We start from the raw sequence: 26,352 nt of genomic DNA on the forward strand, positions 1-26,352 counted from the left end.
CACCGTGTCCTTGAGCAAGACACTTTATTTAACTTTGCTCCTGTCCACTCAGCTGACAAAAATGGATTGTGCCTGTAATTCAAAGGGCCAGCTTTGTCACACTCGATCTCCCTGAGAACATTATGGTTGCGTGTGTCGGTGGATTGCACACCCACATGCATGTTAATTTCACGAGCGGGCCAGCGACGGAGTGCCCAGTTGTTAGTCATTGACTGTAATCGTCTTTTCTTCATCATATCTTGGATATGGCGACGTTGATTTCACTATTAGAATTCATGCGAAGTGCATCCCAGGCAATAAGGATCCGTAGTTTCTTCTCTAAAAACTCGGCTTGGTGGAGATAGGGGAAAAGCGGGAATGCGTGTAAGGGAGACAACTTCATCCTTGATACACGATGTGCAAGGGAGACAATCCATAATACGAAAGTGGCTACTAGAGAAAATATTGGACCGTGAAACCAAATCTTCAACGTAAAGGTTTTAGCTGTTTATTTTCTTTTTTTTGGTTTCTTTGTTGGTGGCCTCGGTCACTGGATTGCCGTTATGCTGAACCACTGCCTCCGAGGGTTTGGCTGATTAACTCCAGTATTTATTTTGTAGTTAGCAGCAACGAAATAGAAGCTGACAAGGCCAGGAACCACACCAGGTACCACTGTTTGGGTTTCTACACCTGAATGCTCTTCCTAATGCCAACCACTTTACAGAGTGTGGACTGGGTGTTTTATGTAGCACCAGCAAGGTCAGCAAGTACTTGGAAAGACAAAAATCCCTCAACTGGGAGGGAGGAGTAGTATTGATGGGGGTGTGTCTTTGTGCCAGTTGAGAGATTTAGTGTAGAAGGGATAGAAATAGAAGTATTGTTGATACATGGCTACTCCAGTGAGAAAAGGAAGGAGAGTGAGTTGCTGCATCTTTCTCATCAAATACCCTTCTTGTCTCTATCATGACTTCTTTTTTTTTTCAAACTGTTATCGTTTTCAAAATTTTCCTCACAACTTTTGAAGATCTATCCTCTATAGTCCCCAAAAATGCCATCTTGAAGAGATAATATACAACAAACAATTTTTGACAAAATTGTCTTAAAGACAGATATTCTCTCTGCACCAGGTAATGGATGGACATTGAAAAGTTCTAGTAATTCCTTGTTTACAAAATTAAGCAAAAAATGTTCCTCCATTAAATTAAATTTGGTACAATCCGCATCATCGTTATTACTTAATGTCTGCTCTCCATGCTGGCATGGGTTGGATGGTTTGACAGCATCTGGTAAGCCAGGGAGCTGCACAAGGCTCCAATAGTCTATTTTGGCAAGGTTTTTACAGCTGGATACCCTTCTTAATGCCAACCACAAGACTTTGGTTGGCCTGGGGTTATAGCAGAATATATTTGCCCAAGGTGCCATACAATGAGACAAAACCTGAAACCATCTGGTTGGGAAGCAAATTTCTTGCCACACAGCCATACCTGCACCTTATATATGAGTGTAGACCTGTTGGTGCAAGCGAAAGTGAAATCGTGATGGCACCTGTGCCCAGTGTCACCTTCCTGGCACTTGTGCCGGTGGCTTCGACCGAGATCGTGCCAGTGCCGTTGGACTAGCTCCTGTGCAGGTGGCACATAAAATACACCATTCTGAGTGTGGCCATTGCCAGTACCACCTGACTGGCCTTCGTGCCGGTGGCACATAAAAGCACTCACTACACTCTCGGAGTGGTTGGCGTTAAAAAGGGCATCCAGCTGTAGAAACTCTGCCAAATCAGATTGGAGCCTGGTGTAGCCATCCGGTTCACCAGTCCTCAGTCAAATCGTCCAACCCATGCTAGCATGGAAAGCGGACGTTAAACGATGATGATATATATATATATATATATATATCTGAAAATAAGATGACAAAGGAATAAAAAGTTACCCTATGGACTTTATTAGCTTACAGTTGTTTCTGCTGTAAAGTGCAGTGGGCTCCTAGTTGAGTGGCTGGTACTCAATTAAGAGTCCAATGCATCCTCTTGTAGAAACAGTTGTAAACTAATGAAGTTCATAAGGTAATCACTTATTCTTTTGTCTTCTCATTTCCTTATTACCTGCTCTGTACTTATTACCTGCTTCGTTCTAAAACATGTGTATATTGAGTTCTATACCAGGTTATTAGTCTCACAATGCTTAAGCGAAATATATATATCAAAAGGATGTGTTACAGTACTATTCCACAGCCATACCAACAATTCAACATACCTCCATCATCAACTGCCCCACAGATATCATTATGGTTTCGACACCTGAGCAGTACCATTCAATCCAGCAGTGTCAACAGCACTAAAATAAGTGTTGTTTGGGAACTAAGTATATATATATATATATATATATATACATACAACTAGCAGAAATACCCGGCTTTGCCCGGGTTAAAGAGAATAATGAAATCTAAAAACGCCGTCTAGACTACGCAACCCTCAACTGTTAGTAGCTATGATACCATATTTCTACATTAATAACTCTCCAATCCATGCCAGCATGGAACATAGACATTAAGTGGAATGCCAGTCTCTCATCTAGGAGGGCCTTGAAATCAATGTTACCAACTGGGGACTATGTGTGTCGTAGTGACAATAAAAAGACCCAAAGGAGGTCTGCAACGAAATAATTTTACTCAACACTTTGCAAGTGAATCAGTGGAGGCAAAGATGCGTCTCATTTACTTGACAATTTATGCACCACATTGCAGAAATCACAATGTAAGTATATCTGAAAGGGTAGTCTTACACTGTTGTACCGTTGAATTACAAATAATGCTCATCTGTTTATGTTCGGGTTAAAATTTCATCAACATCAAAAATATATGAATTTTCATGGGAGTTATGGCCGTTGTACATAGAATATAATTTCCAAATTTCATAAAGATCCGTTCAGTACTTTTGACGTAGTTTTGGATAAGAAAACAAATGACTAATGTGTGTGTTTGTGTGCATGTGTTTGTGTGTGATGGGTGTATATATGTATAGATATCTGTATGCATGTATATATATGTATATATGTGTACATATTACATGTACATCTATATATATATACATCTACATATATGTATACATATACATGTATGCATATAGATCTATATCTATATATATCGATGCATATACGTGTATATGTATACATATACATCTCTTTCTCTCTCTCTCTGAAAGTATCTGTCATTACAGTATCGAAATGTGATTGTTTCAGTTAGTAGAATAACGTGTACATATACATCTCTCTCTCTCTCTCTCTCTCTTTCTCTCTCTCTCTCTTTCTCTTTCTCTCTGAAAGTATCTGTCATTACAGTATCGAAATGTGATTGTTTCAGTTAGTAGAATAGTTTCATTTTAAAGGGAAAGTATTTGACATGAGTGTTTTTGTTTCACTTTTGACACGTAATACTTAAATAGTGGAGGAGATATTATGTTGCCGTGGGCTCGAACTCTGCAAGAAATTAAAATGTTTTTTGACTAAAACACAACTGGAACCCTAAGTAAGGCATCTGTAAAATTTGAATGAAATTGGTTGCGTAGTTCTCGAGTTTTAGGGATTCACACAGACAAACAGACAGACAGACAGACAGACACACATTCTCATTTTTATATATATAGATTGACTTCTTGCCATTTCCATCCAGCAAATCCACTCACAAGGCTTTGGTTGGCCTGAGGCTTATAGTAGAAGACACTTGTCAAAGGTTCCCGTAGTGAGACTGGGCTTGAAACAATGTGACTGGGGAGCAAACGTGCTTATGAAGGAGCCATGCTGACACCAAATATAAATGAAAATCCAAGATTAAAGGAATGACACTGAAGAAAGGAATGGAAAAGAAAAAAATGTTTACATAAAAGACAAATACAAAGAATGAGATGCAAGCGAAAGCAGTTTGGATTTGAGGTTATTTCGTCGTCGCATATTTAATTTCATCAAAAGCCTTCCTGGCTTTTCTTAATTCTTCATTCATTGTTAGCAGTTCTTTGACACGGGAATATTTTTTGGCATCTTTCCGAATCAAAAATATAATATCTTCAACCTGAATTCGACCAGGACGTCCAACTTCCATAGCTTTTTTAGTCTGCAAGATGGAGAGAAATCAAATCAGAACATGAAGTAATATTCTAAACTATGAAAGCCAAATTAGATTTAAGCTCAAAATCATTTAATAGGTTTACATTCTAAAAATTTTTATTAAATATGTAGAAAAAATATAAGTATGTTGATTATGAAAATTTAATTACAAATATAAAGTGTATATTTTATTTTTAAATTATATTTTTATATTTCTATGATAGAAATTTACTGTTTTAAGATGATCTAAATTAAAATCTGAACACAAATCTTTTAATTTATGTTCCAAACACCAACTTAATAATGGACATCATTTTACTAAATTTTACCTCGTTTTCAAAATTGATTGAAATAAATTCTGTCTGACCCATGCAAACATGAGAAGTGGACATTAAATGATGACAATGATGATGATGATGATTTGTTTGATGCATTTTAAATGAAGTAAAAAAAAAAGATCTTACCATTTCAGTTATGTATTCAACAACAAGGTCTTCCAGAAGATCGACCGATTCCGTGTAAGGGTTTTGGTCATCGCCAAATCCATACATCATACAACGTACTGCTACAAAAAAGAACGACGTGAACTAAATAGCTGTTGGTGTATGGGATTGATTAAGAAAACCCTGACGCTTTGAAACCACATGGTTTCAGGTTCAGTCCCACTGCACAGCGGTTAGGGCATTTTCTACTATAGCCCTGGGCCAACCAAAACCTCAAGAATAAATTTGGTAGATGGGAACTGTAGATGCCCATTGTGTATATTTTCATTAATATTTAACAGAAGCAACAGAGTGACTCGAGGTCCAAAAGTTTCATGCGTTGGTACTTCTCAAACTAGTTACGGGTCAAAGAGTTGTGGGTTTATACAACTGGTGAGAATTACATTTTCCTCTGGGCTGCTGAGTTCTATTTTCCCTGCTTGCAGTACCATACCTTTATAGATGTGTATATGTAAGTGTGTCTCTGTGTGTTTGACAACTGAGGCTGGTGTGTTTGCGTCCCTGTAACTTAGCAGTTCAGCAAAAGAGTCTGACAGAAGAAGTACTAGGCTTACAAAGAATAAGTTCTGGGGTCGATTTGCTCAACTAAAGGCGGTGCTCCAGCATGGCAGCAGTCAAATGACTGAAACAAGTAAAAGAAACACACACACACATATATGTGTTAATTATTAGTGATGGAAATAGTAACAATACCAAAAGGTACTCTTTATATCCAGCTTAACATGGCTGTCTTGTTAGAACACCAAATACTGCACTATTAGCCTTGAGACACTCCCTCATAAAGGTGCTTGGTGCTTCAAAGTACACACATAGATTGTAGCGGATGAGAATCGTCTGTGATGGGTGCCTGAATTTGTGTATCACGTGATTTCATTTTATTGGAACTCATCAGTGAGACGAACTGAGTGACCACATGCCAGTCAAATCACATGGCCATCATATACAAAATCTCAGCATCTTTTCAGACACTGAGGTCACAAATAGCACTAATAATTAATTTTTAATAAGCTTGATGGCCTTCTACCCACTGAAACTGTAATGTTGAGCCTGCTGTAAGATCTGTACAGGGCCTAACCTGCAGACCCTTATCTGCTGTAAGATCTGAACAGGGGCTAACCTGCAAACTCTCATTTGATAAAATATTGTTTTATCATCAATCATTGAATACAGAACAAATAATGATAACAAAATGATTGATCTCTTTACACTACAATTACTTTCCTGAACAATTGTCTTATAAATAAAGTGAGACTGACCCAACACAAACAAAAAAGAAACAACAGAAATGATAGTCTTACATTCTTTTGAAAATATCTTTTTCCTCTTTTCCAGTGGTGAATCGTCTTCGATATCTTCATCGTCAAACTGCCAATAAAAAAGAAAAGAACATACACATCAAGGCTAAGCACAGATATGGCTGTGTGGTAAGATGCTTGCTTCCCAACCACATGGTTCCAGGTTCAGTCCCACTGCATGGCACATTGAGCAAATGTCTTCTACTAGAGCCTCGGGCTAGCCAAAGGCTTGAGTGGATTTTGTAGACAGAAACTGAAAGACTATCGTATATCATCTTCATCATCATCATCATCTTCGTTTAACGTCCGCTTTCCATGTGTGTGTGTGTGTATTTGTGTATCTGTGTTTGTCCCCCACTAACATCACTTGACAACCGATGCTGGTGTGTTTACCTCCCTGTAACCTAGCAGTTTGGCAAAAGAGGCCGATAGAATAAGTACTGGACTTACAAAGAATAAGTCCTGGGGTCGATTTGTTTGACTAAAGGCGGTGCTCCAGTATGGCCGCGGTCAAATGACTGAAACAAGTAAAAGAAAAGAATATACATACATACCTTTTACTTATTTCATTCACTAGACTGCGGCCATGCTGGGGCATCGCCTTGAAGAATTTTTTTAATCGAATGTAGCGGCCCCAGTACTTATTTTTTTGAAGCCTGGTACTTATTCTATCGATCTCTTTTGCCGAACCGCTACGTTACGAGGATGTAAACACACCAACACCGGTTGTCAAGCGGTGGGGCGTATACAAACACACGTATACGGGCTTCTTTCAGTTTCCGTCTACCAAATCCACTCACAAGGCTTTGGTCGGCCCGAGGCTATAGCAGAAGACACTTGCCCAAGGTTCCACACAGTGGGACTGAACCCGGAAGCATGTAGTTGAGAAGCAAACTTCTTACCACACAGCCACGCCTATCCAAACAATGATCCTATACAAGGTTTCTTGATCTGCTAGAATTAGCAGCCAAATATCTTTCAAATCACAGCCTGGTCACACGGTGTACTTCCTGGAGGATCTAAGTGTGCCTTGGATTTTTAAACATTTTTTTAAACATATAATCAGACTTCAGAAAATCCATACGAATACTTGAGCATTTTGATTATTAAAACATTGTAAGTAAGCATTTTTCGCCCTGATTTCCCAAAACATTCAACTTTAAAACAGTTTGTTTTTAAACTTCTCAAACGTAGCAAGTCCGTAAATGTGTCATTGTTCTTCAGTGAGATACGAAGTCAAGATTAAGGAGATAAATAGATTGAAATAGGTAGATCTAATATATATCAGTTGCATAACAATATTTACATACACACGTATGTATATACATACATCCACACAGTTATACAACGATATATATATATATATACACCCCATACACAATCAACTCAGATATATACACACCTGATCTTTGTCCGATTCAGCCATTTTGTCAAAGTGTAAATTATCAGACGAACCGAAACTCTTTTTATAATCTACTGCCTGAAACTTAATTTATGCATATAATTAAAACCAAACTGAATTAAACTAATGCTATGATATCTCGTAAAACTTAATGATCAGAAAATAAAACTTATTTATTGTGAACCAATCTGATATATTGTTATAATTGTTAAAATTTATCTATCCACATTTCGTTTCCTAATTCCAATATAAGTTTTTAGTTCAACCCCATCTCTCATCAATCCGTATTTTTATCGAACAGTAAGTTGCATTTCTCGCTTATTTTTTAGTTTATTTACTCAAACATTCCACATCTCTAATGATACTTCTGATGAATACTCTCCTCTCGTTCACATTCCTTTATTTATACGCCTGACACTTCGTTTTTTTCTTTATATATTATGTAATCAAGAGAGAATGGCTTTCAATTATGACTCTGTTAATTGTGTCGAGACGGAAAAGAGAATGAGATGGCGTGAGAAGTTCACGCTTTCCACGGGTTTTATAATTAAAATAAGATAGATTCAACCAAGAAATTAAAAGTGTCTCTGAGATCTTGCGGGATGGAGCGTGTGTGTTGTGTACAGTGATGAAAGGCGAGCGGTTTCGATTCCAGGTCGAGTGATTTTACTGAATTGCTTTTTATCTGTCAAATATGGCCAAAATGAAAAAATCTGAGCAGGGAACATCCTCGCCATGTTGTCAGACAACTCACTAAATGTAATATATAGAATCTCTTTTAACTAGATGGCCTAATTAGTGCTGGGGTTAGTGGCTGGCTGTAATGAATATCGAGTCGCCCTGACGGAGGAAGTTAAAAGACATAATAATCGCTGTTATTAACAAGAAAGCTTGCTAGAAATAGCTACCAAATTTCCCTCAAATCACATTTTTACTGATTTTTAAAAATGAAAAAGCAATATTGAAGGCTAGATGTGGTTGGAACGTCTTTCATGTAAAAAATCTGCATCAGAAGTGATACGGGATAAACGAAAGCAACAACAACCGATTGGTTTACTTCTCGCTATAAAAGGGCAATCCCCCCCCCTCTCTCTCTGCCAACCCGTTAAAAGCTACGTAAACAACCCATTCGGTCGTCGTCTTCACTTCTTTACCTCTTTACTAACGACTACTTTTATGTTTTGAGGTGATCACACCTAGAGAACATCCATTTGTCCCACGGCTTTTGCACCATTCGACTACTTCTGCTCTGACAACCCGGCCATCTTGCTCTGCCTGTGATCACCGTAAATAGGTGCAGACATGGCTATGGAGTTAAGAAACTTTACAATCACGTGGTGTCGGGTTCGCGCTGGCGGCAAGTGTCTTTTGCTATTGCTAGGGGCCGAAACCGGACGTGGTTCCTCTTGATGACGTCCTGAGCTAACTGGATCCTATAAAGGAGCTGTTGTGGTAGCAGACCACGAAACATGGTTGAAATTCCTTCCTAGAGACCACTGCTTTGTGAGTGAGTCTTAGAGACAGAAATTATGGAAGCCCGTCACGGAGATGACTGAGATATATTATTTACTTTTGACGGATATTTGTCCTCATCTTGTTTGTTGTTAAACACAACGTTTCGGCTTATATATCCTTCAGCCTTCATCAGGTGTCTTGGAGAAATTTCGAACCTGGGTTCTCATTCCTTAGGTATTTTTCGATGTTATTATTATTATTCAGGTCACTGCCTGGAATCGAACTCGGAGTCTTGGGGTTAGTAGCCCGCGCTCTTAGCCACTACACAGGCATATGGCGTAGTGGTTAAGGGCTACTAACCCCAAGACTCCGAGTTCGATTCCAGGCAGTGACCTGAATAATAATAATAACATCGAAAAATACCATAGGAATGAGAACCCAAGTTCGAAATTTCCCCAAGACACCTGATGAAGGCTAGAGGGTATATCAGCTGGAATGTTGTGTTAACAACAAACAAGATGAGGACAAATATCCGTCAAAAGTAAATAATTCCTCATCTCTTAAATATAGAACTGGATGACTGAGATAATTGGCGATTTGCTTGGGTTGAGAAGACCTGTCCATCTAAGTAAAACTGAGGCCCTAAAGGCATGTCATTGCCCCTGACAGATCTCTCTCCTACAACTCATCTTCCTAACACCATCCATGTTCACTCACTGCATTCCCCCCCCCCCCCCATCATGCTAAACTGCCTGTCTCTGCACTTCATCCATCTCTTAGAACGGATGCTTCCAGTCAGATCATAACATCATTAGCCACTGATGATACTCTCTTGGCTTCAGTCTATCAACTCTGGTGTATCTCACCAGGGGCTTCTCAAACCTGGGTACACAACATCGCAAAAACACTGAAACTTTTGAAGTAATCTCAGCCAACTAAACACAATTCACCTGTGTAGAAGATGTGTGGAGAGACTTCTACTGATTTAATCCCCTAATCGTTGAGAAGAAGGGTTTCCAGCAACAACAAAAAAAAACAAATCCCATGCAAGTCTGTCCATTGAAGATAATATGTGGGTCTGTCTCTGAAACACTGATTCAAGTTGAGTTACTTATTAGAAGGAGCCAAGTAAATGCACCTCGTTAAAAATGTAACTTTTAATTAGGCTGATGCAGCACAAAGCCAGAAATTGTAAAAGTGGGAAGAGAAAAATTACACCTGTCAACAAAGCTGTCCACAGTGGGATTTGAACTCCTTAGATTAATAACTTAATACATATCTGTTGTCTGTTCTGTGTTACCAAGCCATTTTACACTATATTCTTTACATGGGTTACACCAACACTATTGGGTATGTTGAAGGGGGTACACTAGAAGAAAAAGGTTTGAGGATTCCTGGCCTCCACCCATTCTTTTGAACAGTAGCAACCTACTTGCTGACACCAAACCCTCTCTTAACCCTTTAGTGTTTAAACCAGCCACATCAGGCCAAAGTTATCTTCCTGTTTAATGCTCAAGCCAGCCAGCTCTGACCTCTCACACCTACCCTACAAAGTCATTCTAAAAATAAACAGGGACATTATCAAAATCTCAAAGTTACAAGATGCTGTAATTAAACAGGCTTTGCATTTGACAGAGTAATCTGAATGCTAAAGGGTTAAACCAATGCCATGACCCTTCGTTTCTCACTGACAACAATTACAAACATCAGAGGAGAAAGCTTCTCAACCACACACCCCTACCCGCACCTGAATGAACTAATTAATGAATACACTAATTATAAATTAATGCTTGTTTTTATATTTTACAGGAATTAGTACACCTGAACTTCAACTGGTTGTTGTGCAAAATATTTTTATTAATATGACAGAAGCACCACCTGCTAAGGCAAAGCTGAAAAAGGAAGTTTATAACTTTGGGTGTTGGACTTTAACTGCTTCTGAGAGCCACATTCTAGAATCTGAAGGACATGACAGAGAATGGTAAGCATATTTTGGGGTTGTTTCTATTCAGCTGTAGACCTTAAGGGAGTTGTTATGACTTTTTACATTCTGCATTCAGATCACACAAAGGGCTGTTTTCTTACTTTCCATTTTTCTTGGGTTGGTAAATTATCATTCAAATACTGGAGTTGATTTAATTCCTTGCTCTCATACCCCAGAACTTGGGATCATGTGCATCATCATCATCATCTTCACCATTTAATGTTCATTTTCCATGCTGGAATGGGTTAGACAATTTGACAGTGTCTGACAAACCCCAATGTCAGCTTTGCTGTGGTTTTTGTGGCTGGATGCCCTTCCTAACACCAACAATTTTACAGAGTTTACTGGGTGCTTTTTCTTTTTGTGGCACCAACACCAGTGAGGTCACCAAGGTTTTTTGCAAGACAACACCCCCTCAACTGGGGGGGGAGAGTACTATAAGAAGATAGAAAGAGGTCTCTTGCAGTTGAGGAGAAAAATGGCTGCCTCAGATGGAGAGAGAGAGAGAGATGATGGTGAAGACGAGTTGGTTGGGTAGGCCTTAGCCCCAAGTTATAGGGTGGTGTATATAGTAAAGGGGACAAGGGAGGGGGGAGGGGTAAGTTGGCGAGGGTGGAAGGAAAACAGTCAGTGGGTTTTATGTGTGTGCAAATCTTTTACTAACATATCATCATCATCATCATCATCGTTTAACATCCGTTTTTTTATGCTGGCATGGGTTGGACGGTTTGACTGAGGACTGGCAAGCCAGTAGGCTGCACCGGGCTCCAATCTGATCTGGCAAAGTTTCTACAGCTGGATGCTCTTCCTAATGCCAACCACTCTGAGAGCATAGTGGATGCTTTTTATGGGCCACCAGCACGATATATAAATCTATATCTATATATACACACACACATATAACACCAAAGGATGTACATGTGATCAAGGAAATTTAAGAAGCAATACCTTTTAAAGAAAGTTCTTTGTTTTGTCTCGAGCTGCAGACACTCCCTTGTTTACCTCACTGAGATAAATGTAAGGAACCGGTGACAAAACTGTGAGAAGCTTGTAACTAATGACACCAGGGTTCACAAATTGTAACAAGTTTTGTTTTGTCTTTTTAAATCTTTGAATATGCTGTCTGCATGTTTTCTCACATTCTCTTTATATTTCATGAACAGAATAATTTATTTCCTGCATTTCTTCACATGAATCCATTTTAAAATATCTTTATTTAGATGACATGAGTTGTTATACGACTGGATATTTTTTTCCTCGTCCCAACACTTTTATCATAAAGCAGATTATGTTTGTAGTTATGATGTAGTTAATTATAATACTAACTTGACTATTGTCTTTTCAGGCTAATGGTGTCCCTCAGTAATTTCTCATAGTAATCTATTCTCTAAAATGTATCAGTTTTCATGACTAGTGGAGGTGGCACGTAAAAAACACCATTTGAGCATGGCCATTGCTAGTACCACCTGACTGGCACGTAAAAGCACCCACTACACTCTCAGAGCGGTTGGCATTAGGAAGGGCATCCAGCTGTAGAAACCTTGCCAGAACTGATTGGAGCCTGGTGCGGCCTCCTGGCTTGCCAGTCCTCAGTCAAACTGTGCAACCCATGCCAGCATGGAAAGCGGACGTTGATGATGATGATGATCCAGCTGTTAAAACCCTGCCAAACCAGACAGTGAATCATGGTGCAATCTTCTGGCCTTGCCAGTCCCTATGAAGCCATCCAACTCATGCCAAGATGGAAAACAGACATTAAATGATGATTATGATTGTATTTTCTTCATCATCAACGTTTAACGTCCGCTTTCCATACTAGCATGGGTTGGACGATTTGACTGAGGACTAGTGGACCAGGAGGCGACACCAGGCTCCAATTTTTTTTTGCAGAGTTTCTACAGCTGGATGCCCTTCCTAACGCCAATAAGGCATAATTATTTCAACACACCATTAAATAAGACAAACACAAAAACCTTGATTCTCTAAAATAAGTTTATTTACTCACCTCATTGTGTAGGGTATTGTATATCTGCATGCTCCTTCTTGTTAACATGACAAGTACATCAAAACGAACAATGTTATTAAACCTCTTCAGTCAGCAAAATATGGTGGTTGTTAATGACGTAATTTTTGATATGTAAATGATATTTATTAGTCTGTGATTTTGTGGTTTTATTTTTTGATCGGCAGCTACGAAAAGGAATTAACTCTGCCACAGTTGCCAGAAATGGTATTTGCTGACAATATTCTCAGACTGGAACATAATGATGGCTTTGGATTAGAATTTAATGCTTTGGATGCTTTAAAGTGCGTCGATGCTGAACACGATCTGCTTCAAGTTGCTGCATCCCAAGTTTGGAAGAATGCCAGGTAAATATATTCTTGTTTATTTTATGTTCTTTTATCCAAACAGATGTTTTATTTGATCGCCCATTCCTCTGGAGGACCATATTAACCCATTCGTGCCAAAAATTTTTCTAGTGAATGAAATTGCCTGAAAATTCACAGATTCTGTTATTTTGACCTAAATAACAACTGAAAAAAAATTCATTGAAATCCGTTTGATAGAGACTGCATACGCGTTAATAACATGTTTCATTCTTAGATACAGATCATACAGAAATCACAACTTGTATCAAATATTTGTTTTATACCCTTATAAATCAAGGGTCAGTTTAAACGAACGATCAGCATGAATGGAGGCAAACAAGAGGAAGAGATCAAAATATGTTGAACGGGTGTGATCATTTCAGTGAACCAAGTTTTAATTTCCACTTGGAACCAGTTCACATTTGTTACATAACTACTGCTATTGGAAAAAGCATGAATGTCACAACAGTCTATCAAATCAAAATATGTAGACGTATGTTCACCTTCCTGTAACTCGGAGACAGATCTTCACCACCTCCCCTTTTCCAGCTGGAGCAGCCATATATCTCTTCTACCACGAAACCCATATTTCTTTCCATCTATCATACTTCAGCTCCTGGCAAAAAGCCACTTCCTTGAATACAGTTCCCCACTTCAGTTGAGGAGTCTTGTCTTGCAAGTTACTTGGTGACTTCACTGTACGTGTGTGTGTGTGTTGTGAAACAGTGACAAGTGTGTGTTTGTGTCTCCTTGTCTTGACATTGCATGATAGTTGTAAATGAGTGTCACTGTCATACAAGCAGTGTCATATATTCATTTCCCTTATTATGCAGAAACATGTCTGGCCATTGGGGGAAATATTACCTTGCTTGGAAACAGGTAACAGTTGGTGACAGGAAGGGCATCCAGCTGTAAAAAAATCTGCCTCTATAGACTCTGCAAACATGGGAAAGAGGACATTAAAACGATGGCAAAGGGAATGACAACACATGCTGCAGGAATTGTTGTAATTAGTTTGTATTTTAGGCATATTTTCCATTTCTTGTATTTATAGAAATTTCAGAATAAATTCTTTATTGTCTCTTTAGATCTGATTGTGAATACATCAAACAAGCACTGAAACCTTTTGATTGGACATTCACTACAGATTACAAAGGATCACTTTTCTCAAAAGACAGTAATTTAGCAATTAGTGTAAGTATATTATTTCATTAGACTCTTTTTTTTGTTTTTCTGGTGGTGTAACTCTTTAGTATTCAAGCTATTTTGCCAAATGTATTCATCCATCCACCCATCTTCTCCACCCGCTGTTCCTGAGAGGGTCATGTGAGTAGGGTCTTCAGTCACCTCCTCTTCCTTACTACCTATCTGAGGCAACCATCATTACAGTTGCCAGCCCAACCATCTCATTCTTAGTCTACTCCTAGATCTCCTGCCAGTTGGCTCAGCTTGAAGAATCTGTCTTGTGGTTCTTTCTTGTGATATTCTAATCACACAGCCCCAGTACCAGAGCTGTGACCTCTCAATGCAGAGATGTGGTAGCTTCACCTGGAGAGACCTATATCATCATCATCATCATCGTTTCATGTCCGTTTTCCATGCTAGCATGGGTTAGACGGTTTGACTGGGGTCTGGGGTCTGGGAAGACAGGAGGCTGCACCTGGCTCCAATCTGATCTAGCAGTGTTTCTACAGCTGGATGCCCTTCCTAACGCCAACCACTCCATGAGTAGTGGGTGCTTTTTATGTGCCACCAGCACAGGGACCAGAGGAGGCTGGCAATGGCCACGATTGGTTGGTGCTTTTTGCATGCCACTGGCACGGAAGCCAGTCAAGGCGGCACTGGCATCGGCCACATTTGGATGGTGCTTTTTATGTGCCACTGGCGTGGGGATCACAATTACAATTTCCATTTGATTTTCATGTTAAATATAAAGCAGTGACATTTCTTTCCATTTTCCATTGATCCAGGTGATACCAACAACGGAACGAATCAATCTGGAGAAACTAAAACAGCGTGAAAAGATCTTGTTCTATCAGGATATCCTGTTATTCGAAGATGAACTTGCCGATAATGGTGCTTCTAAATTGAGTGTGAAAATAGTGAGTTTTTATTTTAGCCTTTCTTTACTTCACTGAACCCTTTTCCAACCCCTTCGTTGCCATATTCCTGTCGAAATACACTGTTTGTGTTTCAATTAATTTTGAAAATGATGAAGAATTTGGTAAAAGAACTTTGTCGTTCTTAAGCTGGGGTTTGGCGCCATAAATCAATGTGAAATTTTGATGGGAAATTTTAATTTGGATCATTTTAAAACAGAAAGTTTTTAACACTGAACCAGAGGTGGTCACAAGTGGATTGGCATCAAAAGGCTTGTACAAGCACGTTTGGGCTGCTTGCTGGTAGGATGTTTGTTGTTGTTATATAGACCCCAGGTCACCTCTAACTGAGCAAACCTATAAGTAAAGACACTCCATCCATGACCATGCCATCTTTTTGGAGGTATCTAACATATTTGAGGGAGATTTAGCTGGTATTTCTAGCAGATTGAATTCATTATCTTGGTAATGATGGAGTTGCTGGTGCGATGCTGGAGCTGAAGGCTGGAATGCCAGGCTGAGATGAAGAAATTTAAGTAAAAGGAACTCAGTACACACATCATTATTTAATGTCCACTTTTCCATGCTTGCATGGGTCAGACAGAATTTGTTGGGGGAGTTTTTTCATGGCTGGATGCCCTTCTTGTCACCAACCATCACCTGTTTCCAAGTAGGGAAATATTTCTCCATGGTTAGATATGTTTTTCACAGGAAGCTGAAAACAAACAACCTCACTTGTTTGACAGGGATGCTCATTTACAACCATCATGTGATGTGCACACACACACACCTACTAAATTCACTCACAGTCTTTGATCAGCCCAGGACTATAGTAGAAGACCACATGGTTGAGAAGAAAACTTAACTGCATAACCATGCCTGCACCTGAAATTTCGTTAGGGTGGTTTTCTTAAGAAATTATCCTGTTTGGTTCTAATTAGTTTTTTCCTAAAAACAATTGAAATTCTCTAAGATTTTCCCGTCTCCTAAAACATGCAGACTTAATGGTCGATGTCTGTCTTTCAGCGTGTGATGCCGTCTGGTGTGTTTATATTATTGCGATTCTTCTTGCGTGTTGACAATGTGTTGGTCCGGATAAATGATACTCGACTCTACCACGAGGTGAGTCCATTTTAACTTTTCTTACAAACAATAGTGGTGTATAGAGTGAGTCTATTTTAGAAACAAGTCACTGCCTCCAATTAATGTATGAGAGAGAGAGAGAGAGAGACTCAGTGTGTCATCATCATCATTTAACGTCCGTTTTCCATGCTGGTATGGGTTGGATGGTTTGACTGAGGCCTGGAAAGCCAGAAGGCTGCACCAGGCTCCAATCTGATCTGGCAGAGTTTCTACAGCTGGATGCCCTTCCTAACGCCAACCACTCTGAGAGCGTAGTGGATGCTTTTTACATGCTACCAGCACAGGAGCCTGTCAGGCGGGCCTGGCTTCGATCACGTTCGGATGGTGCTTTTTACATGCCACTGGCACAGGGGCCAGTCAGGGAATACTGGCATCGGCCACAGTCAGATGGTGCTTTTTACATGCCACTGGCACAAGAGCCAGTCAGAGTGTGTGTGTGTGTGGAAAAATATTTTGATAACTCATCATTATACATACATAACCTGATAGTTGTACTGTTTTAAAATATCTTGATAGGGTGTTTGGAGGCAACTATTAAAGGGTGTTTTGGAAGCAAGTGTTTGGGGGAACTTCTATATAAAGTGGTGAGTTTGTAGAGTTGTTTAAATGCCAGTTAGAATGACTTGGAGTATTTGTTCCATATCTCAGTTGTCAAGGTGGACTTCACTTTTTATTTCATCAGAGTTCTACGCAAGTACTGAAGGATTTTAAATATGAATGCAAATGAAATTCTCTATCCGTGGGGGAAGGATTTAATCCCAGCCACTTTGCAGAGTGGACTGAGTTATGTTTTATGTGGCACCAGTGAGATCACCAAGTAACTTGGAAGACAAGACCCTCCTTTTCAGTTGAGGGAGGGGGCTTTGTGCCAGGTGATGACAAGTCAAGTTGTGATTGGGGAAAAAGTGCCTTACTGAAGGAGAGATACATGATTACCCCAGACGGAAAGGGGAGATGTGTCAGGGTGTAGCTTTAAGTAATTGCAAGGTGGATCAAAGGGAAATGGTATGGGTGGGTAAGTTTGTGGGAGTGTGAGGGGTGAGTGACAGATGGGGATAGAGGGAGATGCAGTGAATATCAAGGTGGAGGAAGTAGGTGTGTGTCAGGGTGGCAATAGGTGGTAGCACAGGTGATGTGAAGTGTTGGGGGTGGGGTGGGATGCCAGGAAGTATTTTGTAACAAGTCTTGGTAATTACCCTTTCAGGCTGGAACCGATTTTCTTCTTCGAGAATACACAAGCCGAGATAATGAAGTGTGTGATATCAAAGTAAGTGAATGGAGATTTTTTTTATTTGTTTCAGTCATTGGATCGTAGCCATGCTGGGGCACTGGTTTGAAGGGTTTTACTTGAGCAAATCAACCCCGGTACTTATCTTAAATCTTGGCCTAACCGCTAAGCCCTGAGGATATAAACAAACCAACAGCAGTAGTGGGAGACCAAGCTACACAGATATATATGTGTGTCTGTGTGTGTGACAGGCTTTCACTCAGTTTCTGTCTACCAAATCCACTCCCCAGGTATTGTTGACCTGGGGCTACAGTAGAAGGCACATGCCCAAGGTGCTACACAGTGGAACTGAACCCAGAGCCATGTGGTTGCAAAATGAGTTTCTTAACCTCTTATTAATAAATGAAACTATTTGTAGATGAGGATATTTGGTCATCCACCAACGTCCATAGTTATAATCATGTGATCAACTAGAATATCGAATGTTGTTATACATCACTGATCACAGTGCACTTCTCATTGGTTTAGCTTTGAAATGATGCTAGCCTCGGGTGAGCAGGCCAACTTTTCCTTTGATCAGAAGGCTACTCTATTGCATTGGTACCTGTTTACAGCTTAGTGGACTGAAACACTGTGAAATGAAGTGTTTTGCTCAAGAACACAACACACAGCTGGTCTGGGAATTGAAACCACCTGACCTCTAAGCCATGTGTCTTCACCCATAGTTATAACACCATTGTAAAATACGTTCAGTTAATGTTACTACATAAGATTTCAGCTAAAACATTTGAGAGAGCATTTTTATGGCCAGAGTCTGTTCCTGCCACAAACCCTTCACTGTTTGTCAGGTAAGACATCCTCTTATTCTACTCTTCCACTCACCTTCAAAAGAGGAGATTGGCTGATGATGATGGCAATGGGCAATGTGGACACCAGAGAGGGACAAGCTAAGCTGTAAAATGTTGATGTTTATGCACATGCATATACATGCATCATCAACATCATCATCCTCATCATTAAATGGCCATTGTCCATGTTGGCATGCGTTGGACAGAAATGATGTTAGGGTTTGTCTGGGATCATTTTTGCCCAACCCATGCTCACATGAAGATCAGACTGTGTGATAGGGATTCAACAAATAGTATAGCACTTGGTCAATTAAGGGAGCAAAGATATTATTACAATAAAATCCTCCTCAAGTCTTGTTAAATACAGCCACCCAGGGTTTCCTCATCAAATGTTAATTTATTTCACCATTTCCCAAGTTGATAACAAGCAAAAAAAAAAAAAAAGCAAGACAGTTTGTCAACTGCATTGAAAGCAGTTGACGTTTGAATGGGAATGCTCAGACTGAAAAAGACAACAAAATGTGTAATGTTCTTTGTAACATTGGTTATCTCCCATGTGTTAGTTTCCTTTTTATTTTTATGAGATATATATATATATATAGACGCAATGAGTTTCCATACAGTTTCCATCTACTAATTCCTTTCACAAAGTGTTGGACTAGGGCTATAGCAAAAGGCACTTTCTCAGGGGATTGTACAATGGGGCTGAACCCAAAACCATGCGGGTGGGAGGTGGTGACCCACTTTACTACACTGCCATATCTGCACCCAGAGTAAATATGAAGGATGTTAGAACAAATAGCTGTTTGTTGTGGGCAGGGTTATGGAGAGATGCCGAAATTATGGTTCAGTTATTACTTTTCCATTTCTCTGAAGTCAGTAAATATTGGGGATTGATTTAATTGGGTCTGGTTTGGTTGTGAGGTTAAGAAGTACATCTTGAAACTGCATGGTCTCAGGTTCAGTCCCACTGTACAACCACCTTGAGCAAGGGTCTTCAACAAAATGGCATTACTTTTTGACTCACCCTCGTATGTAGGTGGTGCCCCAACATGGCCAGAGTCCGGTGATGGATGAAATTTGTTGAGGCAGATGTTCTGCAACTTGATGCCCTTGTTGCCAAATCTAACCTATTTCCAAACAAAGTAACATTTCCTATGGCCAGGCATGTTTTACACAGAGAACTGGAAACAAACAACATCCCCTGCATAACGCTGATGCTCATTTACGACCGTCACATATGAAAATAAGAGTACACACACACACACACACACACACACACACACACACACACACACACACACACACGTTGCCGTTTCATGTTCGCAGGAATGTCTTATTCCCAACTCCTCAACAGTGTTTTCAAAATGGCCTGGCAACACCATCCAACAGACTATTTCTTCATCTTTCGCTATTACACACATCTCTGCATATGGGTTTATTTATAAAAAGGGGACATTTTGTTGGTTTCCCTCCTAACTTGTTTTTCTTGATAACTCTAGGACATGACTTCTTTAAATGATTTAACATTTTTTTTTCAATCCTTTAGCCATGGGTAGAGACGGTACCCATGATCTTTTACAGGACCTCTTAGGGGTGAAGAGGCATGGCCAGTGTTTAGGGTGTTGTATCAGGCCATGTTTTTCATTCGCTGTCCAGGCAATGCGTTGTGCTCTTGATGAGTAAAGTGCGTCATTTTGCATTGCTCCAGTCCACTCGGCTGTAAGTGGGTAACCTGATGATAGACTAGTGTCCAGTTCAGGGAGAATATTGTGAGAATATAACGCCATGGGAATCGGGTAACTGGCCCTATGAGTCTTAGGACTTGAAACAATAATATCCAGGGGTTGTTGATGATGATGATGATGATGATGAACCTGGTTGGAAGGAAAAAGGGAATTAAATGAATCGAATTAGTCATTCTAACATGAATCATATTAATCATTCTAATATAAATCGTATTAATCATTCTAATATGAATCGTATTAATCATCCTCTTGAAACTATTATTGCTGTTGGAAACTGTTGTGGCAGACACCCAGGTGAGAAGTGGGCTGGTCCACTACTAAAAAAAAGTAAAAAACTGTCAGTAAGGTCAGTCAGTGAGGTACACTGTTGGTCAAACTGCTGTTTCTTGCTGCGTTGAAGTTATTTTGTCTTCATACAAAGGCTATGGGCTTTTTTTCTCTACAACGAGACATAAATGGGCAAATTTAATGAAATCTTTCGAAGGAAATTGTTATGTCCCACTTTATGACGACGTATTTCGTCGTCTCTGCAGGACTGGCGTACCTCAATAACTGACCTTACTGAATGCACCATTCCACTGTTTATTGGTAGTGGACCAGCCCATTTCTCACCTGGGTGTGTCCACCACAACAGAAACATTATTGAAAATCACAATGGCTACTCAAGTTGGTTTATTATATTACAAGGATACTCAATGTTACATTATGTCTCTTTGGCCTAACATCCATACTACAAAATACTACAGGGTATTGTGTCCTACCCTGCAGCAATTCCCAGTTTGTTCCTATACCAGTGACATTGCCTTTTTTTTTTCCATTTGATTTGCAGCAACTTTTGATGATGGAAGTACTGAGCCTACAGTCTCTCTCTCTATCTCTCTCTCTCTAGCTCTCTCTCTCTCTTTCTCTCTCTATCTCTCTCTCTCTCACTCAAATGGAAATAGCAAGAAACACTACCAATTTATTATAAACTACCTACAAATGATAAATTGCCACAACTACTGTCTTGATGTCTATCCTAATATTGAAGGTTTTATATTTTCTACTCGTTTCACTCATTGGACTGCAGCCATGCTGGGGCACCATCTTTAAGGGATTAGTCAAACAAATTGACCCCAGTGTTTTATTGTTTTTTAAGCCTGGTACTTATTTTGTTAGTTTCTTTTTGTTGAACCAATAAGTTACGGGGGACATAGACTAACACCTGTTGTCAAGCAGTGACGAGGAAGAAACACACACACACTTCTATCAATATATACAGTGGCTTTCTTTCAGTTTCCTTCCACCAAAACCACTCATAAGGCACCACACAGTGGGTCTGAACCCAGAACTGTCTGGTTGGTAAGCAAACTTCTTACCACACAACCACGCCTGCACTTTTTTTTGTATGTTCTGTTTTTTTACAATAAATTCAAAAAACAAACTGGATCTGAAAGTAACAGGGTCTCATATTCAACTGCACAATGGTAATATGAGATACTTTTTTTTTCAAGATGGCGGGGAGTGCTTATTTCCAATTTTTTAAGGTTATAGTATCTGAGGTTAATGCCATAAGTGCTTTTATTGTGAATAAAATGAATAGTATTAATCATTCTCTTGGAAATGTTTTTGCCATTAGAAACATTATTAAAAATCACAATGGCTACTCAAGTTGGTTTATTATATTACAAGGATACTCAATGTTACATTACATCACTTTGGCCTAACCTCCATTTGTGACCTTGTTTATCATCATCACCATCATTTAACGTCCACTTTCCCATGCTTGCATGGATCAGACAGAATTTGTTTAGGCAGATTTTCTACAGCTGGATGCCTTTCCTGTCACCAAGCCTCACCAGTTTCCATGATATGTGTTTTGTTTAAGACTGGAAGCAACCAATCTTGTCTGTATGACGAGGATGCTTATTTACAACCATTATGTGGTGGTTGTAAATAGAAATTACCAAAACTATTTCCAGACAGTCCCTGTCTGTATATATTTTTGCTGTAGTTTCAGCTCAGAGCTGCAGCCATGCTGATGTTTACAATTATGAGCTTTGACTACAGCATTAGAGTATTTTAGCTCTTATTTCTAGCAATGTAGGTGTTTCTAACACCCTAGTCATATTTAATGACAGTTATAGTTTTCCTTTTTGGTAAAACATTGCACACTGCCATCTGGCCTCATGGAGGCAAAGTGGCTGAGTTCCTTTCAAACATTGGGCCTCACGCAGGCAGTGAACAAAATCTTTAGCATTATGTTGTGCTTGAGAAGAAGACCCCCCATCAAGCTGAGCAAAATTGTAGTCGTAGCAGATACCAGTGTCATACAAATGGCACCAGTGCCGGTGGCATGTAAAAGCACCCATTACATTCTTGCAATGGTTGGCGTTAGAAAGGGCATCCAGCCTCAGAAAACCATGCCAAATCAGACCGGAGCCTATTGCAGCTTGCCAGCCCAGTGACCGTTTATTTTTAGAATGATATTGCAGGGTAGGTGTGAGAGGCCAGACCTGGCTGGTTTGAACACAGAAACATGAAACAGGTGGAATTTTAGGCTGGCTGCACCCATTTTAAATGCTGCAAGCTTAAAGATTGCAAAAACGGTTTGTTGAGAATCTGAAACAAATTCAGGAATTATAATGCTGTATTTATTATTTTCAGGTGCCACCATTTGTACTTAATGACCCTAACGAGGTATGCCACTACCTGACGAAGAGAACCGAATTCTTTGAGAAACTCCATTTACCAATTAGTAGCAATCAAAGTCAGACGGAACCGAAAGTAGAATCTAGAAATACTGAAGCAGTACTAAGGTGATGGCTATTGCAATTCGGGAAAGAACTGTGAAACGAGAGGTTTCGCTTGTCCGAGCAGGAAATTCTATACATGTTGTGAAACAAACAATAATTTAACATTGGTTGACCTGAGTTCCTATCAGCATTCTTTACCGAGCGGGGCAAATGTGTATATAGTCATACATACATACATACATACATACATATATGTATGAATACACATACATGCACACACACGCATATTTTTTAATATTTTAATTTTTTATTTATGTGTGTTTGTATATATGTGTAAGTGCATGCATATATGAATATATATGTGTGTCTACATAAGTAAGTGTGTATATATTTATGTTTGTGTGCATAGATATACATGTATTTGTATATACATACACATATATTTATATGCAGACATATGCTTATGTGTGTGTGTGTATATATATATAATCATATATATTCATGTGTGATTGTGTGTGTGTGTCTGCAGTTGTGTATATACTATCATCATACTTGTATTTCATTATCATCAGGATCATTTCAGTTTTTGTAATGTTTTTACAGTTGCAAAATAAACCACAAATAAAGAAAGAAATAAAGAAAAATTGTTTCTCAAAGTATTGCATGGGGCTGTCCTTTATTTATTGTGTGTGTGTGTGTGTATATATATACATATATATAGGTTCAAAAAAACACAAAAAACAATAACAAAAAAACAACAAAGTGAGGATGTGATACGGATAGTGTTATTGGACGCTCGGGAAAGGAAAGAGAGAGTGTATGACGTTTCGGGCGTAGCCCTTCGTCGGAAAGATGGAAAGTTCGGAGAATGGAAAAACGGAGAAAGAGGAAAATGGTACCGATGCCCACGAGGTTACATTGTGAAAAGACCGGAAGAGGAGGTGGTGGAGGAAAAGTTCTTTCTAAGACAGGAGAGTGAAAAAGGGAGATGAATATCTGTGCGTGTGCGAAAGTCTGCGAGTGTGTGTGTGATAACAACGTGTGTGTGTGTGCATGGTTTGGTGGTTTATCTGTTTGTGTGTGACGTAGTGGAAGGAATTAGTAGCAGGAATAGTTAGTGGATGCTTATGGACAATATTAAGTGGAAGGTCAACAGGCGGTTTTTGAGTTTGTGTTGGGTACGTGTACGTGTGTGTGTGTGTTTTGTATGCGCGCGTGTGTGTGTGTTTTTGTGCGTACGTATGTGTATATGTGCGTTGCTGTGTACGTCTGTGCGTGTGTTGTTTATGCCCATGTGTGTGATTGTATGCGTGTCTTGTGTGAGTGTGTAGTGTTGGTGAGAAGTGGATGTGTGCGCGTGTGTGTATTTTTTTTTTTTTTGTGCGTGCGTGTATGTGTATATTGTGTATGTTTTCGTGCGTGCGTGTGTGTTGTGTATGTGAGAGGTGTGTGTGAGAACGTAAGGATGTGTGTTATTTTGTGTGTGCATGTGTATGTAGGCGTGCGCGTATATATGGGTGTGTGTCTCTACCACTGTGCGTGTGTGTATGTATGTGCGTTCGTCTATACGTGTGTGTGAGGGCGCGCATGTATGTGGGAGGTATGTGTGAATGGGGGTATGTATGGGTTGTCAGGTGTGTGGGAGGTATTTGTGAATGTGGGTTATGTGTGCAAGGGTGTGTGTGTGTGTATGTTTGCGTGATTGTTAGCGTGTGTGTGTATGCGCAAGTGTGCGTTTGTATAAGTGTGTGGGCGAGTCTGAGCGTGTAAGTGCATGCATATGTGTGGTGTGTTGGGGGGTAGGTGTGCTTACATGTGTGGGTATGTGTGCGTGTAGGAAGGGGTGAGATAAATTGTGGAAAAATGTAGTGAGTGTAATAACAAGAGAATAATGGATATAATGTAAAGGGGACGAGGGGGGGATAAAAAAATAAAAATAAAGAAAAGTGTTGCATAGACGTAAAGGGGAGAGTCATAAGGAGGAGGGGGCTGTGTTGAGTCCGAAGGGGAAAGAAGAATTAAGGTTGAAAATGTAGCGTTGCTCCAAGTGGAGTCGCGAGGGAGTGGACCCATGGTGCAGGGCGAGGCCAAAAGCGGAGATGTTAGAGGGAGAGTGGTTGGCCAGTTGGAAGTGACGGCCGACGGGGGAGTCCGAACCTAGCCGAACGTCCCTTAGGTGTTCGGTGAAACGGTCGGCCCGTCTGCTCCACGTAGAGTTGGTTGCATAGGGTGCATTTGATGCAGTAAATAAGGTTGGAGGAGGTGCAGGTGAAACTGTGTGGAATGTGAAGTGTTTGTAGGTTCGATCCGGTGACAGAGGTAGTGTTGGTGATGAAGGGGCAGGTGTGACAGCGGGATCTGGAGCCGGGTGGGGGTGGGGAGGAAGAGGAGAAGGTACTGCGGACCAGTAGGTTGCGGGCGCGTTTGAAAGAGGATAGGGGTGGGTGGGCGGTGTTATTGAGCTGGAGGCGACGGAAGGCCCGTAGGATCCTCCGACGAAGGGGTAGGGTGGAAACGGAATGGGAAGGGGGTACGGTTAGGGGATTGGTGTGGTGCGGTCGATTCGACGAGCGCGGGCGAGGGCGGATTGGACAAGGTGGGAGGGGTATCCTCGATGCATGAACAGACGAGCAAGATACTGGGACTGGGTCTCGAAATCCTGGTCCAGGCTGCACAAACGTCGGAGGTGGAGGAACTGGGAGTAGGGGATGGCCCGTTTGGTGTGGAATGGATGGGAGGAGGAGAAGTTGAGGTAGAGGTGGGAGTCAGTGGGTTTGAAGAAGGCGGAGGTAGTTAGAGAGTTGGAGGGGGGTTGATGGAAAGAGAGATGTCGAGGAAGTTAACAGGTGTCAGAGATGGTAGAAGTAAAGTCAAGAGCAGGGTGGAAGTTAGAGAGGAAGGAGATGAAAAGGCAGAGCTGTTCGCGTATATATATATATATATGTATATATATATATATATATATACACACACACACACACATATATATATTAATATATATTATTGTCATCATCATCATCGTTTAACGTCCGTTTTCCATGCTGGCATGGGTTAGACGGTTTGACTGAGGACTGGCGAGCCAGAAGGCTGCACCAGGCTCCAATCTGTTCTGGCAAAGTTTCTACAGCTGGATGCTCTTCCTAACGCCAACCACTCCAAGAGTATAGTGGGTGCTTTTACACGCCACCGGCACGAGGGCCAGTCAGGCGGTTCTGGCAACGACCACACTCAAAAGGTGTTTTTTATGTGCTACCTGCACGAGAGCCAGTCCGGCGGCACTAGCAATGACCATGCTCAAATGTTGTTTTTCACGTGCCGGTAAGGAGACACTGGCAACGATCATGCTCAAATGGTTATTTTTACATGCCATTGGCATGGGAGCCAATCCGCGGCCCTGGCAACGATCACACTCGGATGTGCTTTTAACGTTCCACTGGCACAAGTGCCAATCAGGCGGTACTGTCAT

General features: G+C 40.3%; 2 protein-coding genes across 5 annotated transcripts; one reads left to right on the top strand and one right to left on the bottom strand.

The window, feature by feature from the left end:
- Positions 1-3,830: 3,830 nt before the first annotated feature.
- On the bottom strand, positions 3,831-7,468 carry LOC106873646 (transcription initiation factor TFIID subunit 13). Of its 2 annotated transcripts, none has more exons than XM_014921094.3 (4): positions 7,277-7,468; positions 5,878-5,944; positions 4,541-4,638; positions 3,831-4,083 (listed from the first exon to the last, which is right to left on the bottom strand). In XM_014921094.3, the coding sequence occupies exons 1-4, from the start codon at positions 7,298-7,300 to the stop codon at positions 3,907-3,909; spliced, it is 366 nt and encodes a 121-aa protein (XP_014776580.1). In that variant the 5' UTR covers positions 7,301-7,468; the 3' UTR covers positions 3,831-3,906. The 2 variants fall into 2 exon arrangements, with proteins under 2 accessions (XP_014776580.1, XP_052823545.1); XM_052967585.2 differs by having other exon boundaries at positions 4,541-4,641; positions 7,277-7,422.
- On the top strand, positions 6,874-23,545 carry LOC106873645 (TIP41-like protein). 3 transcript variants are annotated; one of them, XM_089351705.1, is made up of 8 exons: positions 6,874-6,990; positions 10,541-10,712; positions 12,906-13,085; positions 14,174-14,279; positions 15,056-15,187; positions 16,211-16,306; positions 17,532-17,594; positions 22,798-23,545. In XM_089351705.1, exons 2-8 carry the CDS (start codon positions 10,594-10,596, stop codon positions 22,951-22,953), a joined length of 852 nt encoding a protein of 283 aa, XP_089207831.1. In that variant the 5' UTR covers positions 6,874-6,990; positions 10,541-10,593; the 3' UTR covers positions 22,954-23,545. The 3 variants fall into 3 exon arrangements, with proteins under 3 accessions (XP_089207831.1, XP_014776579.1, XP_089207832.1); XM_014921093.3 differs by lacking the exon at positions 6,874-6,990 and adding an exon at positions 7,455-7,576; XM_089351706.1 differs by lacking the exon at positions 6,874-6,990 and adding an exon at positions 8,603-8,779.
- The last annotated feature ends 2,807 nt before the right edge of the window (positions 23,546-26,352 follow it).

This window comes from Octopus bimaculoides, chromosome 4, assembly GCF_046866305.1.
Source record: "Octopus bimaculoides isolate indiv1 chromosome 4, ASM4686630v1, whole genome shotgun sequence".
Lineage (NCBI taxonomy): Eukaryota > Metazoa > Mollusca > Cephalopoda > Octopoda > Octopodidae > Octopus > Octopus bimaculoides.